We start from the raw sequence: 19342 nt of genomic DNA, 5'->3' as shown, positions 1-19342 counted from the left end.
TAAAGGAAAGGAAAAAGAGAGAAACAGGACGTTTAAAGCGTTCACTGCTGGCCTGGTCTTGAACGTATGTTGCCTGAAAAGTTTTGTATGACATTGCAAAAAGTGTTGCTATAAGCCGGTTAGCAGTCATGGTGACGATTGTATACATTGTCTACATAAGTTTGAGTTTAGGATGCTTTTTTTAAGAAATTAATAGTTTTATACATCAATAATGGATTCAATTAATCAAGTCACTGTAAAAAAATGTTGTTTAAAAAATTATTTAAAATAAATGCTGTTCTTTTTACTATCTAGAATCAACACTGATAGTAATAAGAAAGAATGATTTCTGAAGGATCAAGTGACACTGAATACTTGAATAATGATGCTAAAAATTCACAGGAATAAATTACATTTTAAAATATATTACAATATAAAATGGTTATTTTAAGCATAATATTTTGTATTACTGTATTTTTGATCAAATGAATACAGCCTTGGTGAGCATAAGAGAACACAAATCTCTTCTTTCAAAAGCATTTAAAACCAACTCAAAGTGGTATACCGAAAGCAAAGTCTATTAACTGGATGTGTTATTTAGTTGGGTTAGTATTAAAATGTTTAGATGTAAGATTGTTCTGTTCAAACTGTTGTTCTGTCCTTGACAGCACGGAAGTAGGCTGTTTGTGCTATTATCTGCTAATCTGCCCTTTAGAATGTATAGCTTTGTTACAGCATGGAACAATGTAGAATATCTGTGGTCTGACATGAAAATTACCTTCAATAAAATGTGTAACTTTGAGGACTTTTAAAATAGCAATATTTGAATCTTTTCTTTAAAAAGGAAAAAATATCAAAACCTGATGTTTAATACTTGTTCTGGAGTACCTCTATTGTTAATATGATTGGTGTAATTGTCTTGTTGAGAGAACGTGTGTTTTTTTTTCTCATTGTTTGTGCAGAGAGTATTGATGGAGAATCATTTTCAGGCAGTGCTTTGATGGTGCTTCCTCTTCATGATAATTTAACCAGCAGTGCCCGCTGTGACATCCAAACATTCATTTGTCAATACGTGAGTAATGGTTCCTCAACAGTTTTTATATAGAGTGGCAAGCAGTTCCCTCATTAAAGATGATTTTTTTCATCAATGGAAACTTGTGACCTCTTGCATCACGGGGATTGCATGTTTTTTATTTTGCCTTTTTGTCATTGTGGAATTTTCGGTAACGCTTCCTTTTACAGTCCTGTTACCCATGTACTTATTATAGTTATTATAATTACTGGGTAATAACTAGGTACTAACCCTGAACCTAATCCTAAACCTACCCCTAACCCATGTACTAACCTTATATTAGCCAGTACTTTCTAGGTAAGTACATTGTAAGTACACGTAATTATTGTGCTGTAAAAGGAAGCGTTACCGAATTTTCAATTTCCAAAAAATCGAGTCTGGCTAAAATGTTTTTGCAAGGCACTTATATGTAAATGTGCTTGAGTATGTGTGTGTATATATATATATAAATACACATATATATATATATATATGAAGAGTTCAGATGCAAAAGCCTCTAAGTGCCATTTGACATTTTCTTCTAAAATGATCATTTTTATAAAGTTTGTATATTTAAGTTCAGTAATTTCACTTAAATGGCAATGAAGATTACCTATTAATTGTCATTTAAGTGAAATTACTGAACTTAAATATACAAGCTTGATAAAAATGATCATTTTAGAAGAAAATTTCAAATGGCATTTAGAGGCTTTTGCATCTGAACTCTTCATATATACACACACACACACACACACAATAATAATACCTGAGCCAGTAATAGACCAAATGTCACATTATTTCACTTGACTAGTGTAGCATTTATTTGTGAATTATATTTTTTGATTTGGGCTAAAACCAAATAAACGTTTCTCAAGCTTGAGGCGATGAAATCCAATGTATTTCTATCTCTTATTGATCAGAAAATTGAATCGAGAAGGTCATTTATTAAATCACAATTCAGCAAACCTTCCATTTATGTACTTTGTTGTAGTCGAGTTCACTTATAGTTTGGCATTTCAAGCCTTGCTAGATTGGAGAGGGTCCACTTGAGTGTGAAGGATGCAGTAGGAATGCATCCTGAAAAGAATCCTGCAGTCCCACTTTCAATCTTCCCTTAAATAATGGTAATGTGCAATTATAGTCATCCACAATTATGTATCATTTCTGCAAAGCATAACGCTAATATGTTGCCTATAAACCACTGCCCCCTGCCAAACATATGTGTCACTATTTTTTTCCTCTTCAGGCAGTAATCAATCTCTCAAAGTTTTTGTTTTTTAGACAGCCAGCTCTTTGTGGTACTGTAATTCTGAGGTATATAAGAGCACTGGAGGGGGGAGTACTGAAGATGGATGTGCTATTTGCTGCTGAGAAGAAGAGCATCACCAGCCCGAGGCTCTTTTCTCAGTGAATTTAAGAAGCCGAGGGCAGTTTTGCAAATCTCTATAAACTGGGGTAACTTCTTGTGGTGATTCCATTTCAAAAGGCTGAATATTTGTTCCTATTATAAGTGGAGGATATTTTTTCTCCAGTTAACTCTGAGGTGGTTCTGTGAAATGATGCCCCTTTTAGACCAATAGCATAAGGACTCCATGAAACATAATAACAGATGGAAACATAGCCCAAAATCCTGATTAAGACAGAGCATGATTCAAAGGTTATATGCATTGAGGTGATATATGATGTCCATACTACTAAGCTTGGTTTAAAACTTTCTTATGAAGTATAATTGACAAGGAGATTAAATGCGCAATGCACACTGTATTTTGGATTAAGTGCAAAAGGCCAATTGTAGTTTGATTAAGGCATAATACATGCTCGATGAAGCCAAGCTAAAAAGAAATCACATTTTCAAGTTCTGTTTATGAGACTTATATGACATATTATTATTACTTTAGTCTGACTGAAATCAAACTTTTAAAGTGCACGTAAACACACTAGGTGACCTGATATTGACGAAACCTTGATATCAGTCCAAAATGTTTTAATAATAGCTCAAAATAGAATTTAACACAGTCATCTAAATTATTTCAGAAAGTGGTATGTTGAATAGGAAATTCAGATAGACTTATGTACAGCTTTGGGGTTGGGAAAAGACCAATGATCAACAAAAAATGAAAGGAAACCAATTTTAGGACAAGAGAGTCAAGTTAGAGAGAGTGTCACTGAAACAGGAGGGCACATCAACCACAAATTGACAAAAACATAAAATAAAAATAATCAAAGCAAAGCAAACAAAGTTACTGTAAAATCACAGCCTGTAAAAATGGATTTCCCCATATTTGAGAATATAACAGAACCGTTCACAATCCCAAATGCTGCTTTATTTTCTTTCCCGGATAAAAGAGGGGCTCACTGGTGCCCTCTGACCCTTCTTTCACTGGATATGTCTCTCGTTATTGTAGCTGTCCAGCAGTCAGAGCGGCGTTCATGTTCTGTGCATTAAATAGTCACCTGACAAACGGGTAAAGAAAAAGCCCATTTTGAATTCAATTTTCTCTTTTTACAGAAAGAGTTGGCACTACATTTCCATGAAGTGTGTCCCATTAGCAGCCTGACAGGACCCGTTCCTTTCATCAGTTCTGAAAGAGATCTCTGACGTGCTTGCTTTGTACAAAACAGTGTGCATGTATACGTGGATCTCTTCTGTCACTAAATGTTTACTTTCATTGCTGGAAGAAATGGCGTCATGTGGCTTTTCCTCGCGGTTTCTCCATGACCCTCTCTTCTTGTTTGACATATTTGAACAAAGAGGCTGACCCATATGTCTAGGCTGTGTCCATCACTGGAACATCTGTTGACTTGGGTTGGTTTTCTACTTCATTTCAGGAATGAAGAAACCAACATGGGCAAACATCCCACAGAGCAGATTAGGTCATAAACGTGTGGCCCTTGTTGATGTATAGATCAGTCTATATTTAGGGGAGAGCAAGATTTTTCTTTTATGCGCAAAAAACGTTCCCTTTCTCTGGGAGGGCCTTTAACTTTGGAGTGTTATTTTGGGGTCCTTGTACAGAGCACAATTTAACACACTGTTAAAGAGAGAGTACATACAAACATTAGTTATACAACATTTAAGACATCTCCCTTTATATCAGCATTTTTCATAATGCCTGCTTTGAGATAGTCAGTTTAGTTTTTCACCACAAAAAGAAAATTAAATTGTTGCCCCCAGCCTGAAGACCACCTTTCAGAAAACTTCAATTCTGTCTTTTTGAGCTCTTCTTTGCTTTTTCTGTGTCAAGTCATTGTCGTCTTCGGTATTAAAAATATATAAGTGCGTATCTTTCAACAACCATTTGGCCTGTTGTGAAACAGGCTCATAAAAGGTGGATGGCTGCATATAAACACTCTATATGAACAGTTTTTTTTTCTGATTGGCAGCACAGCTTTAGTGTCCTTTGATGATATATTGAATGCGAATATATGAACAAATGCTTTTAATATGCATGTTGTATCTTTTGTTTTTACAAAATAAATACAAATATCTTTTTCTTTTCTTTATTTTTGTTATTGTACTATACTTGAAACTGGGTCGCTGTTATGTGAAGCAGATCTGCTATGTAAATTTATAGTATTGTTTATTTCAGACTTTCAGTAGTTTTAACTGTCAGATCAGATCAGATTTATGTCCATCCTTCTTGAACTCTGCTCAGCATGCCTCTTTTGTTAGCCCCCGAGAATCTTGCCCCAGCAAAGTATTTGTGAATTCTTTGCCTCTGCCATCTGATAGGACTTTGTCTGTGTCTTGCTGATTCAGATGCTTAACTGGTATTGGAGAAGTCATGAAAGCCTTTGCCTCCTGGGTCAAAATGGTGGTGTGGGGTTTATCAAATTCCAGCATGTGGTCTTTCCAAGTGAATGAGGCTCCCCCATTACATGCTCTGGCCATTATTAAAAGAAGCAGAGCCGATACTGCCAACAGAACTGCTGGGGTCAGGTCAGGTAAAGGATCTTGCATGGGCAACTCTTTGGTTCTTAGATGGACACATGAGGTGTCATTTGGCCCCAAGTGTAGACAAACTTTATAGTGAGTGCCTGGTTGCAGACGGGTTAGGTTGAATCTCCTGGTACCAGCTAGGATTCGAGTGCTGTCCCTATGATGTTCTTCTAGACTACCATTGGCCACCCAAGATAGATGGGCAGTTGGGATGTTACGGCTTGCTTGCCAGGTCAGTAAGGCATACCTTTCTTTGACATCTTGAACTTCAAAGCTATCTTCTGTCTTTTGAGTATTTGTTCTAATCATGTCACCCCCCTCCACCTGTAGAGTCAAGCTTCTTGTATCAGCTCCCACTAGGTTCTGCGCAACACAAGTGTAGAAGCCGGCCTCTTCAGCAGTGACTCCAAAAATCTCCAATGTGCCTTCTGTGAGAACTTGATAACGCCCATAGCTGCTGGATGGAGTCAACCTCACGCCTTGGGGAATGACCCAGTAGATGTTTGGCTCTGGCTCTGCTAGTGCTCGACAGTGCAAAGCTACGTTGTCTCCATGTTTGACTTCAATGTAAGAAGGGAATGTGCTTGGCGCAATCAAGGGCAGGCAGCTGTCTGCCATCTCTCTGAATGAGACTTCTTTAACTCGCCGGGCTTTCAGCTCAGGAGGCTCAGAACAGAATGTGGATTGAGGCTCAATGAAACGCACTGGCTTGTCATTGTCGGCTCCCACCCAGCGGATCAGGCAGTCACAGCGAATAGGATTGGTGTGCAAGCTGATTTCTTGAAGGCTGGGCAGCGACCTTACTGTCTGGCTATGCAGGGCACTCAAGGCATTACTGTTCAGCATTAGACTTTCCATACTCAATAATTTTTGGAAGGCCTGAGGGTGGATATAGGACAGCCGGGGATTGTTTGTGATCTCCAGTTTGGTCAGTTCAGGCAAGTTTTCCATTGCCGAGCGCTCGATAGAGATCAGCTCTTCCATGTTGTTTAAGCCAAGCTCCTTCAGGTGAAGCATATCTCTAAAGTCTCCCCTCTGCACTAGCTGAATGGGGTTCTTGTTCAAGTCAAGGAACTTTAGACCTGGCAATTTTTGCAATGCTTCTTTTGGAACCTTTATTAGGTGATTATCATAAAAGCTAATGCTCTCCAGATTTTGAAGTCCCTCAAGCGCTCGCTCCGAGATCTCACGTAAGCCCATGCCTGCCAGGACCAGACTACGCAAAGAGCCCAGTGGTTTAAAATTAAGGTCCTGAATAGTGTCCACAGGGTTTCCACCAATCATGAGCACCTCCAGTTGTGGCATGGCATGGAACCAGCGTCGGTCAATTACAACCAGTCGGTTAGAGTTGAGATGAAGCCTTATAAGTTTATCCAGACCCTTAAAGGCCCCAGGGGAGATGCTTCGAAGCCTGTTGTGATTTAGGTACAACTCCTGCAGGCTAGGGAGTCCAAAGAAAGCTGCTTCTGGGAGGTGTCTCAGCTGGTTTTCCTCCATGTGTAGGCTAAGAAGATCTGGCAGGTCAGTTATTCTCAGGTTGCGGGTACTGGTAAAGCTGTTATGTGAGAGATCCAACTCTGTCAGATTGACAAGGCCCTGGAGTTCACTCTGGTCCACAGAACTGATGAGGTTACTTTGCAGCCGGAGGGTTTGTGTCTCTTGAGGGAGGAAAGTGGGCAGCTGGATAAGTAGCAGGTCATTGCAGTCTACTGTAGGAGCCTCTCTGTACACAGACTGGGGAGAGTACCAGGGCTTGATTTGGCAGACACACTGGTGAGGGCAGGGCACTCTCCAGGGCATGGAGTGAATGACCAGGGAGCTTGCGACTCCCAGCAGCAGATGTGTGTGCAGAAGAAGTATCGCAATATGTCCCATTTTCACAATTAATGGAAACTGATATAATTTGATGTAGATTCACTGTGAGCTAGAGCCTTCAGTCTGCTTTTAATACCAGTCTCTCACTTATCTCTCAAGTTCATGTAACAGGAGAGCCAAGGGTTTAGCTGAATTTTGCTAAGAAACTTGTCTCAAAGACGAAGCGTTTCTTCATCTCCAATCTTGTGAAGTAGTTACATGAGTATCTCAAAATTCCCTCTCCGTCTCCTTCAGATGGCTTTAATTCTCTCCAGTCTCACTCCAATGATCTTACATCCTAGCACTGTAGAGTACGTTGTAGGATTGGTTTAGGGGCACACCTGGAAAACAAAACAAAACAAACATTTAGTCAGAGGAGAGATTAAGATTTTATAATTCCATTTGCCAGAGCATGCTGTATGTTTGCAGTAGCTTCATGTTGTTTCTGTCATGTTACATGTTGTTTCACTTTGTTTGCAACGAACTTGTTCCACAGTTGTCCTTTTGCAATAATCCCCTTACACCACAGGCATTTTTGTGTAAATAAAACTAGAATATAATATAGTAGTTAAGTCATTGTTATAAATTGTTACTGTAAAGAATGGAAAATATATTGGTTGCTATCAACGCACTTTGCATGCTTCTCAGACTCTATTTTGTAAAGCGCTCCTCTGAATTAGATCAGGGACATTCCATTTAAATTTCATTGCACGTCTTGTAGATGGCAAAAAATGACTACTGTGAAAATATGAGAGAAATGCAGGCTGAAATTTATTGAGCCTAATTCGTGGCTTAGGATTTAGCTCTGCAAATAATCAGGGCCCTGGTATTACTCATATGCTGGAGGCTGGTAAGGAATGGGGAAGATATGACATGTTTTTGGCTAAATTCACAAGACTCAAACTCAGAGGGGACATAAAAATGCATTAAGAAAGGAAACTCTGACTGTGGTCTAACCTACTTTGTTTAAACTTTGTGAGATGGTGTGTAGAGGAAATCTTTCAACTTGTTTGGATTTAGAGCTTCTCTACTAGAGTAGAAATCCTTTTCATAGTTAACTTTCAGAACAGCAGCTTTGGAGTTAATGGGATTTTATTATTGCACCACACATTGCAATGCTCCTAGGTCTAGTTTAGTTCCTGTCAGCTCTCACCTCACACCCTTCAAACTAACCATACTGTATCTTTGAAACAAAAATCTTCATTTGGGTTCAGATAACATGCACATATACAACCAGGCAGATGACTTTGGCCCCTTCTCAGCATATCATGCACCACAGCAATACAATATTCATGCTTCATTTAGACACCACATCTACATGGTAGAATGGCAGAAAAACTAGCTCTGAGTATCCACCCTTTTCCTCCCTTCCTCAAAGCTCTGCCACAGCAATCCATCCTTCTCCTGAATGCCCAATTAGTCGTAATGTTCTCTCTGTCTTTCCTTTGTCCCCCAGGGATCTACTCGCCGCTTCAGAGACTATTTGTGCTTCCTCTTAGCTCTCTCTCATATATGCACACTGGCGTGGAGGGATGGAAGAGCGATCCATAGCTATCAACGGGCCCATGTGAGCAAGCCCTGATCTCTCCCCCGCCAGCCATCAGCTTGTGCACGTCAACTTCAAGCTCATTTACAAAGTGTCAACTTCTCAAGCAGAAGCTTGGCCCTCTTGATGCACCCCGTTATCTTGGCCCAGCTGGTCCTGGGACGTGTTGCGCACTGTCAATTCCCTGCCTGCGTCGTAAAAAATTGTGAGGGTGTCTTGAGTGCCCCTAATGTGAGGAGAATGGAGACGTTTGCATGTGGGCTGCTCGCTTGTGCATACTGAATAATGCATTTGCAGAGTTCGCCCACTAATCTTTCTTTTCACTGCTTTTAGCTCTCATTTTGGCCAGAAAAAAAAGCACGCTAGGCTAGACAAAGTGTGTCCAGGAGGCCTCCAGAAGGAAACAGCTGTTGTGGTGCCATGCAACAGGTGGTCCCATCTTGTAGGTACCATTTTATCGTCTCTAAATAAATGTGTTTTCACCTCTTGCTGTCATAATGTCATTAGGGTTGGATAGCAATACAGATTCAGTGTCCATTTTGCTTACATAAAGTAAATAAATATATGCAGTCCGTTCAGATCATTCTCAATGAGTCCTTAACAGGTACTGGCTCTATGTGGTTGCGCTCTATTTTTGATTTGTTCATGAATTGCACTACTAAAGAGTGGTGAATGTGTTTCTACTGACACATTCTCTGCTCCTCAAGGTTTTCGAGCACAAATGAGAATGGATCTGACATGTTTCAATGTGGCTCTGAAAGCTTCCTGTTCATAATAATCATCTTTTGTTGTCCTTAACAATGGATTGTGTACGCTACTATTATCTCTCCTGGGAATATAATGGCAAGACATTTTGACACCAGCTTGTGATTTGACCAATCCTGTCACTACCCTGACAAATGGATCCCTGCAAAAGCTTTATTTTCTGTCAGATTTATTTTAAAACCAAAATAAAACCGTGCTTTGTTTCAGTTTAATCTCAATTTATGTTCTTGATTTGCTTTGCAGATTGCAGGGATTAACCGAATTTGCTGCCGCCAGTTTCCTTACGGCCCTGATGTTCATTCATGGCATGATTGCTGATAGGTGAGTTTATGAGCCACCTCTGGCTGCATCCTGATGCCTGGATCTCTGTGCCAAAGCTCCTCCTGTTCTCTCCTTCAACAACTCATTTCAGAGCTTAACGGTGAGTGGAAAAGAAAACAGGTCTGTTTGCACTCTAGTAGCAATGCAGATTTGCCAGACTCTATGAATAATTCTTTGTGGTTGCACACACCTAGAAACAATTGCCCGGTCCTCAAAGTTGAGTTTGTACATTGTATTAACGGCTGTTTTGGGTCGAACAGTATTTATGTTGTTGTTTTTTTTCTGTGCCAAAGTAATAACTTTACACCTGCTTTATTTATTTAATTCCTTTGCTTTTGCATGTTTTTATCTCATTAGAATTCCAGTCCATAATCCATACCATCACAAAAACAAAGCAAAGAAACGATCTTATCCTCGTGTATTATCATTGTTTTCTTCTTCGAGAAATTTTTCTTTGAAAAAAAAAAGTATTAATGTTTCATCAAGGGACTGAATTGACTGGCAGTATTCATCATTTATGAAGCATGCTTCAGGTTAAGAAATAAAAGGGAATATCTGAATCAATGTAGAATCCATAATATTGTTATGGGATGTGAATGGCCTCTCTTTCACATGAATACAGAACACACTGCAAAGAGTGTATGATGTTCACGGATACTGAATGGACCTGACAGTCTTAATTTATTTGAGAAGACTCAAAAAGAATACTTTAGAATTTGTCTTATACCACGAACTCCAATCCTGACCCCAAGATGTATTCAAACACCTATGGACACGATATTCTTACACATTATTTATTATAATCTTAAATGCAATTACATTCGATACAAAATATGAAACCAAGTGAAAAACATGCTTTTCTCAAAACTAACTTAATCTTTCTTGGCCATCTTTTTATTCCAACTTCTACTTAGACTTTAGTCAATTGATACTGAATATATTGACCATATTAAATTTGACCGTATTTCACTTAAAAAAAAAAAAAAACTTTTGCTGATTATTTACTCACCCCAATGTCATCCAAGATATCCATGTCATTCTTTCTTCAGTCAAAAAGGAATTAAGGTTTTTGATGAAAACATTCCAGGATTTTTCTCCATATAATGCACTTTACTGGTAAACAAACGGTTCAAGGTCCAAAAGACAGTTTCAGTGCAAACTGCGAACTCTTCAAAGGGCTTTAAACAATTCCAGACGATGAATAAGTGTCTTATCAAGCGAAACGATCGCTCAATTAAAAAAAAAAAACAAGTTTAATTTTATAAGCTCAAATGGTCACCTTGCTCTGTTCTGTGATGCGCGTTCGTGACTCTCCTCTTCGAAGTTCGAACTCGTTTATCAAAATGAACGAATCTTTTTTCGTGTCATTTGGTTCAGTTAACGAACAAAATGAACGAATTGTCTCGGGAAAAGATTTGTTAAGAAAAATTTTGATGAACTAGTTCGAACAGGAGAGTATCGAACGCACATCACAGAATAGAGCAAGGCGACCATTTGAGCTTTTAAAACTTTTTTAATCGTTCTTGATAAGACCCTTATTCATCGTCTGGAATCGTTTAAAGCCCTTTGAACAGTTTGCACTGAAACTGTCTTTTGGAACTTGAACCATTTGGTTACCAGTAAAGTGCATTATATGGAGAAAAATTTCTTTTCGACTGAAGACATGGACATCTTGGATGACATGGGGGTGAGTAAATTATCAGCAAAGGTTTTTTTTAAAAGTGAACCTTTAACACTGATGAAAAATAAGGCTACGAGGGATAGTCTTTACAATGGCATCCACTGTATATAAAGGTTGTAGATCACACAGTTTTCACAACCCAATACTTTTAAAATGGTTTCATGGAGTTTTTATCTACTGAAACTTTTTATTTTTCAAAAAGACATCAGCTGAACAATTGGATTGTTTTTAAACATTACAATCCATTACACTGTATTTCTATCCCTCATAGCCTCATTTTTATTCCTGTCAAAATTAAACATGGCACTACCCTGACTAAGTGTGGGGTTAAATGTCTAAAAATGTATATCTTTAAGATGGTAGTTTGTCTTGTGTGTTTTTCTGTAAGTGTATGTGTTTTTGTGTGTGTAACATTTGAATTGAAAGAACCTAACTGTCTGTCTCCTTCTGCTTTCACCTGCGCTGACCTTGCCAGCCTATTTTCCACCAACTTAATATCAAGCTCTGACAGCATACCTGACTCTACTGCCACACATACTGCGTCTCTCTGCTTCTCAGAACTTTAGTTTGACCCCTTTTGCTTCCGGTGGCCCTGACTTTTCCTGGAGTAACTTGCACGGAAAGTCTTAGCTCATGATTGTATATTGTTATATTAAATTAAATTATAAGAATTAAGATATACTGTCATCTAACATGATCTTTTATTGTTTTATTAAATAAATGAATAAGTGTGGGTGTAAATCAGAAGATAAATTATTACATCTAGCAGCGAATAAATGGTTTTAATCTTAATCTAATAAAAAAAATAAAATTGAATCTGTATGCATTTGTGGGCTTTTTTGTAGATGGAACAATGGAAAAGCAATAGTTTGGAGCGTGACAGCTGTGTGCTTGAGAGAACATATTGCCCCTGTTACTTTTCTTGTTAATAACAACAATAACAACCACACAGCATTAAAAAATAAATTCCAACACCATATTGCCACTCATTATAACGCATTGACAAAATGAAACCTCCTGCTCAACAACTGGAGATGCTTGTTCTGTATTAGTTGACTCAATCATGAATTCATAATGTAGTAGTGACAAAATTTACTATGCCAATGTCTTGTGCAATAGTGACCAGATTTCTCATATGATCCAAAACTACTGCTTTCCCAGCATCTTTTTTGTTTACTTGGTTGCAAGTAATCCTTATTTGTTCCAGTCTTTGCAAGAGTTGTTTGTTTCCGAGGCATGTGCATGCACACACACATAACTTATGCATACGCAAGCTTGGTTTAAGCCAAAAAGTGAGATCCACACCTGGTCTCTCTAACCCTTGAGACAAAGAAGAAAGCATTTGAATAATAACAAGGTGAACAACACCTGAAGCTGCAACTGCACAAGTTAATTGAATATTCCTCTTTATTCTCAGAAGAGGCAAGGAGAAGGGCCCATGAGCGTGTCAGCGTTGGATATACCCAAGGCCGTTCACAGTCAAGCGCTGCTTCGTAAACATCGACTTGGTGTCGTGGTGACTCAAAGCCAGGCTAATCCACCATCGCCACAGATGGAATCTGATGGGGATTTTCATCTTGTTATCTTTGCCTTCATCACCGTGAGTCTGTCTTACAAAGACTTTGGGCAATTCCTACAGGGGACGGAAGGGTGTGCACACTTTTATTATCATGACTTCAAAGGAACTTGACTGCCTCCAATTAAAAAAAAAAAAACCCTAAAAACTCTATTAGAGACATTATTTGGGATGGGGTCCTTGAGCCCACCAGCATTTGAAGAGAAATGAGAAGTCTGTTTATAATGGCTTTTCATCTTTGACCATGGCACATTTTGTTTATTTGGAAAAGCTTGTCCTAAGCCGCTTTCATAAGCATCATTGTGTCATTTTAATGCACACTGTATGGTCATTTAGAGAGTGAATAAAAAAATGTGTCCTTAAAAGCTGTGGGAATAGCTGCTCACGTATCACAGATTATACCGATTCTGTCCATCTTCAAATCACGGTGATGTAAATGTAAATGCAATGACATTGATCAGTAACGTAATGCCATTGGCCTTTCTTCATGTTTCATTGAAAGTTTCAAAAACTGATCCTCCATATAAAAGATTTCATACTAAAGCGACAGGTTAAAAATATATTACGGCACACTGGTCATCAATTTAAACTAACTGACAGCACTGCGTATTGACTATACCTATATGTAATATTTATAGCCCACATGTCCATCACATTGCTCTTTATAATGCAGTTTTATATCCTGGATAGATGCAAACTAGGATATGAACAAGAATTATTCCAACCTTACCTCAGCTTCCCCCCCACCTGCATCTCAGGAGAGTGTCGTATATTCTCATTCACCTTCCTGAGGAATATTGACCTTTGTAATAATTAGATGAGTGCTGCGGCAGCGTGTTGATAACAGCTTCTTTTCAGAGCGGGACAAGAAGCAGTTCACCCTACAAGAATGTGTAATCTAGACCAGCTGTTTGTGTTTAAATGTGTCTTATGTGCTTTACTAATGAAAAAGTTGTGAAATATATCTCTCTCTCTCTTTCTGTTGTAACCCTCTGCAGAGCCACCGTCATTTATTTCTTGGAAGGAGCTATTGCAGTGCTCGCTGCAGAGTTGCCATGGAGATCTGCCTGTGTTCCACAAGGTCAGTGTGAAAGTTGAAGGAGCTCTGCATAACAGGTCTGCTCCTTCACACAGACCACTAAAAATATATACAATGATATAAAAATAAATACTCGTGTTTTTTTTTTTTTAATCAATTGTTTTAAGTTTAGTTTTATAGAAGATCTTTTTGAGCATATTTAGATGTCTTGTTTTTTTTTTCACATTTCTCCAACTTGTGTACAACAGTCAATTTGTCACTTTAAAAGCAACACATTCTCATCCCAAGACGTCATCTAACTGATGCTTTTGACCATATGTCAACATCCGACGTTTTAGGGTACCCTTTAACATCAGTTAGATGATGATCCTAGGCGTCATCTAACTGATGCTTTACCTTTAGCGTCAGTTAGATGACGCGGGTAGGTTTAGGTCTGAGGTATAGGGTTAGGATTAGATAGCGTCATCATTAGGTACCCTAAAACGTCGGATGTTGACGTATGGTCAAAGCGTCAGTTAGATGACGTCTTGGGATGAGAACGGGCTCTTAAAAGGGCCATTTTACTTTCATAAATGGAATAAGGAAAAGTGTTTGTCCATCAGGACACATTTGTGACATGTTAAGTGATTAACTCCCCATTATAAAATTGCAGATTTCAAAGAATTGTTACATTTAAAGCTGCAGTCCGTAGCTTTTTTGGGGTTAAAAATTACACTACCAGCCAGTTTTCAAACTATCTGCTTGCCTTAGCTCGATTCAAAGCGGTAAGCTTGTAATAATGTTTTTAAATCTAGTGGTACTGGTGGATTTCCGCAGGAGTAACAATGTTGCTGGGTCAGATGAAATTTTTTCGGTGATACAAATTGTGAAACAGTTAATGTGTGATATTAGCCGAATAGCGCGTTGCTTGATTTTTCACCAGGCTGGTGCTGGACGTAGAGCTGGTGCTCAGTCTTATCAGATTTGAGAACCTGAACTAACTATATATTGAATATATTTTAAATGTCATTTATTCCTGTGATGGCAAAGCTGAATTTTCAGCATCATTACTCCAGTCTTCAGTCAAATGATCCTTCATAAGTCATTCTAATATGCTGATTTGGTTTTGTTTGAATTATTTTTTTCTGGATTCTTTGACTCATAGAAAGTAGATGCATTTAATTGAAATAGAAATATTTTGTCAAATTAAAATGTCCTTACTGACAATTTTGATCAATTTATCTCACTGAAAAATGTAGGTGTTTTGTAAAGGCCTCATTTTATGCTGTACTCCATAGCTTACACTGTGTGATGACAGAGAACTGACAGCCTAAAATGGCATTTTTCATCAGAGGTACCACTAGTGTCCAAGCATGAAAGAGGTTTCCTGGATGGAGATGTAGAATGACAGCAGGGCTTATCAAACGCTTTTTTTCTCCCAAACAACAGCCACTTTGACTTTTGTAGAAAGTAAAGAGATGCCTTTTGCCCCCTTAAAGTCCCTCTGTCGCTAGTCAATAATTGTATCCCTTAAAACTAATCTTTGATCTCCAAAATGACATATTTAAAAATGGTCCCTGAAAAAAGAATGTCTTCATGCATTAAAACAGCTACTGTACCTCGACACCTTTGCCTCATTTACTAGCGGTTCCATGAATATGCAAATTAGCCCACCTCCACTGACTCACACCAACTCAGAAATCCACTCAACCATCACACATTGACATGATTGGTTACAAGGTAGTTTGTGACGTCAGAAACGTAATTTAAAACACTACGTACATAGACATATAAACAACATTTAAAAACTCAGGGGGTCTTAAAACCATTTTAGAACAAAATGATTACAGTGTACATTTTATCCTAATAAAAGTGTTGTCAGTTGTAAAGTTTTTTTTTTTTTTTTTTTTTTTTGTAAAACTGAACTTTTGTTTACACTTTATTTGAAGGTGACATAGTTACATTGTACTTACTCAAATAAGTCCTTATATTAATTAACTACATGTACTTACTAATTTTCAAATAACTAATTTTTCTGCAAATATTTCGATTAATCGACTAATCTAAATGACTAATAATAGAAACATTGTTTGTCATTTTCGTTCATTGCTTCCGCAATTTTTCATATCAAAGCAGTGAAGGTGGGGGAGGGGGAAGGAAGAGGATAGAATATTAACCAGCAGGGCGCGCACAACGCACGGACTGGTGTGGCGCGGAGATGACAGTTAGCCGTTTGAGACGGGAGGCCAAAAATAAATAGACGGTAAATTTTAAAACGACACGTCGAATAAAGAAATTGCCGTCGATTACGTTGACTAAACGAGGCAGAACTAGTTTTGTTTAGGTTTAGTTCCTTGAAATTATACATAATTTACTGTTATTACCATAGTAAGTATGTGTAACTGCGTCACCTTAGAATAAAGTGTTACTGAAAATTTTTCTATCATTTTCTGGTTGAACTTCAAAGATATAATGCGAAGTATTTGTTTCTGTTACAAAAGAACTCTGGCCTGAGGTTTTCCATTAATGGGAAAGTCTTTCACACGTGGAGTAAACATCAGCTCTTTAAACATCTCTCCTATTTCATCTTTTATATTTCAGGAAAGCCCTGCAGTGATTCCTGAATACTCTGTGCGTTTTCTTGATCAGCATTTTTGCACTTTTTTTTGCATTTTTTTCAAAATGTGGGGGTGTGCTGATTATAGTATTTCCTCTCTTACAAAAAGTGAACAGTGGCCGCTTGATGCACTGTGTAATTCTATAAATGTGCTTATGTCTCTGACATCTCATTTTTCTTTTCATTCGGTCTGTCTGGGATGTCTGTTAAAAGCTGTTGTGTTGTTGAGAGACAGATGGCTATGCCAAAGAAAGTGAAACTTAAATATCAAGGATAAATCAGGGTTTGAATTGAACTGGAGCAAACCAGAGCTGTGTTCCATCTCTATTTAATGGGTGTACTCACTCGAAAAACCTTCATTACATTACATTAAACATTATGCTTCTAGTCAGTGCTCGTCAGTTTTCCATTCCAGTGAAATTGAAAGAAAAAAAAAATCTGTAGACGTCCACTGATATGTATAGTACTAGCAATTCTGAGATATATAAAATATATGCCGTATATGTTTTACTGTTAAACATGTGAATATTGTTTTTGAAAGAAACATTCTTCACTAAGCATCAGTAATTTGATAAACAACAGTAAAAACAGTAATATTGTGAAGTACACGATTCGTTGAGGAAACTGTGATTCTTTGATTAACAACGTTCAAAAGAACAGCATTTATTTGAAATATAAGTCTTTCAGATATGCAGATCTGAACCCAAACGCAGACCGTAAACAAAACACAGATTTTTGATGACACGATACAAAATGAACAAGCACAGAGTAACGAGGAGAACAAGACAATGGAAACACCTAGCCCAGAACACAGGCCATGTGTTTGCACACACAACATGAGAACAAATCCTGACATAAAGGAAACAGAGTCCTACCTCCTGTCATATCAGTGGTTGGCTTTATCCACCATTCTTCGTGGTCCTCTGACTGGCCTCTTGCAGTAAAAGACATATTGTCTGCTGGATTCAAAAAATGGCTTGTTCGTTCTGTCGCGATATGCAGATATGAACCCAATAACCCGGATTTATTCGAAAACACGGATTTGCTAAACAGGCGGAAAACATAGACCCAAGAGGGGGCAAACGAACATTGACAAGACTAGACTAATAAACTTGACAATAACATGACACTAGAACTAACAGGCAGGATACAAACTCTGATCACAGGAATGCACAGCTCACAGAACAGGATGACGAGATACAAAACGAACATGCATTGAATAACAAACCCAAGGATCTTAAATAACGGACCAACCCATCTCCAACTGAAAGAATTACACGCGCAAACTGATACGTTCAAATGCGCAGGTCAATAAGACAGTCATTACCGAACCTCACCAAAAGTGACGAGAACAAGAGGGATCGGCCTGTGCTGTTTGCGGATCGTGAAAGAGAGCGTATCCTTAAGGTCCTCTGAAACTAGCCCTGGTGGTTGAGTCTTCCATGCTGGTTCCCTGCTGGTGGGAGGATGACTCATGCTTAGAGTGACCTTCTGTCATACCGCCCTCAATAATATTGACAGAGGCTTGCCTGTGGTCCTTACATTCATCTTCATTAGCACTTGGCTTTAAGCATCAATGTCAGTGTCCACTCCTGGGAGGCTTTCACTGCTATCTCTGCTTCTGTCTGCCCCAGTCACCACATCTTTCATCCTCTTCCTGCCATTGCTTAGCTTAGAGGGAGCTCAATCAGACTATCATCTGAGACATGTTTGCCTGCAATCTGCCCGTTTTACTTTGGAAAACTAGGGCAAAGCAGAGGAAAACACTGAAACAGGACTGACTTACATTCTTTACCAAATAAAAAATTGTAGAGAATATGTATACTGGGTAATATTAATTAACTTCTTACTTGCTATACCGTTAGGGTTTGGTTTAGGGTTAGTTATTTGTAATTATTCATCATTTACTGTTTTTACTATAGGTAACTACGTCACCTTAAAATACATTGTTACCCAGATTTTGAACAGTACAGTAGTATACAGTATATTCCAAGTCTTCTAAAGCTGTATAAAGCATGAGGAACAAACTCAAATTTAAGTGGTTATTTACTGAAAAACCAATAGAGCGACATGAGGGTGAAAAAACGATGGCAGAAATTTTTAGGAGAATTATATCTTTAATTTTCTGTAACTTTGTGCATCCAGTTTCACAAGAATATAGTCTGCGTGGTTAATATATTTCCTGTGTTTACATTGTTGGTTGCAGTTTCTTTATCAGTATTTATGTCCAAGTCTGTGTATGGTACATGCGTATGTTATCGTTTGCTGCACAGAAAGAGTCATCCATCTATTGAGGGACCTACTGTTGAAGACCACAGCTTGCAGGGCTCTGCCACACATCACTGTATCCCTATCGGCTTCAGTGCGGGTAAGGGTTATCTTCACGGTAGTCTCTCTAGCTCTTTAATACTAAACCCTCCTGATATTAGAGTAACTATAGAAGAATAAAATAAAGCATATTTAGTTAACTTTTGGAGGTTTTAAGTGATTAGTTTGAGCAGATGTTTTATACCATCATCACTGTCTTTGTCGGAGCTTATTTCCCAGTGCATTCAGAATCTCTAAGAATTAAAAAAAAAATTAAATCTTCAAAATCAATATTTTGATCGCTGTCAGCTACTTCACCAGATCCAGCATCACGTGACAGTGACACTAGTATTTAATTTTGTTCAGTATTTGCTCTGCAGTAAATCTCTGTGGCATTTCAAGTTTGTCTGATGAAACTTTTATTCTATTGTTTTCTGCCTGCGGTAACTCTGAGTGAAACATCACTTCATTGTTTATTAGACTTTGCAATCTTGTGGAATAAAGGTGAATTGTTGTTATTCTGTCACCAAAGATTCAATTATTGTTGTGCAGAAAAATATACTTACACTATTACATACCTCGGGTTGTTAGCGACCCTATACATTTTTTTTTTTTTTTTATAAAAAAATAATTTTTTTAAAAAAAATAACTTTTATAATTTTATAATTGTTTTTCTTGTTTGTTTTT

At 38.0% G+C, this 19342-nt stretch overlaps 1 protein-coding gene across 1 annotated transcript in view; it reads right to left on the bottom strand.

The window, feature by feature from the left end:
• Positions 1-2997: 2997 nt before the first annotated feature.
• Positions 2998-19342, bottom strand: part of lrrn2 (leucine rich repeat neuronal 2) — a 52793-nt gene continuing 36448 nt past the window's right edge. The window contains exon 2 of the mRNA XM_039694810.2: positions 2998-7165. Within this exon, the coding sequence (XP_039550744.2) occupies positions 4683-6845 (2163 nt within the window). The 5' untranslated portion in view covers positions 6846-7165 and the 3' untranslated portion in view covers positions 2998-4682. The remainder of the gene's footprint in view (positions 7166-19342) is intronic.

This window comes from Pimephales promelas, chromosome 21, assembly GCF_988280905.1.
Source record: "Pimephales promelas chromosome 21, fPimPro1.hap1.1, whole genome shotgun sequence".
In the NCBI taxonomy this organism is placed as follows: Eukaryota; Metazoa; Chordata; class Actinopteri; order Cypriniformes; family Leuciscidae; genus Pimephales; species Pimephales promelas.
The sequence above is the reverse complement of the archived record's forward strand: the minus strand, read 5'-3'. Positions and strand labels throughout refer to the sequence as shown.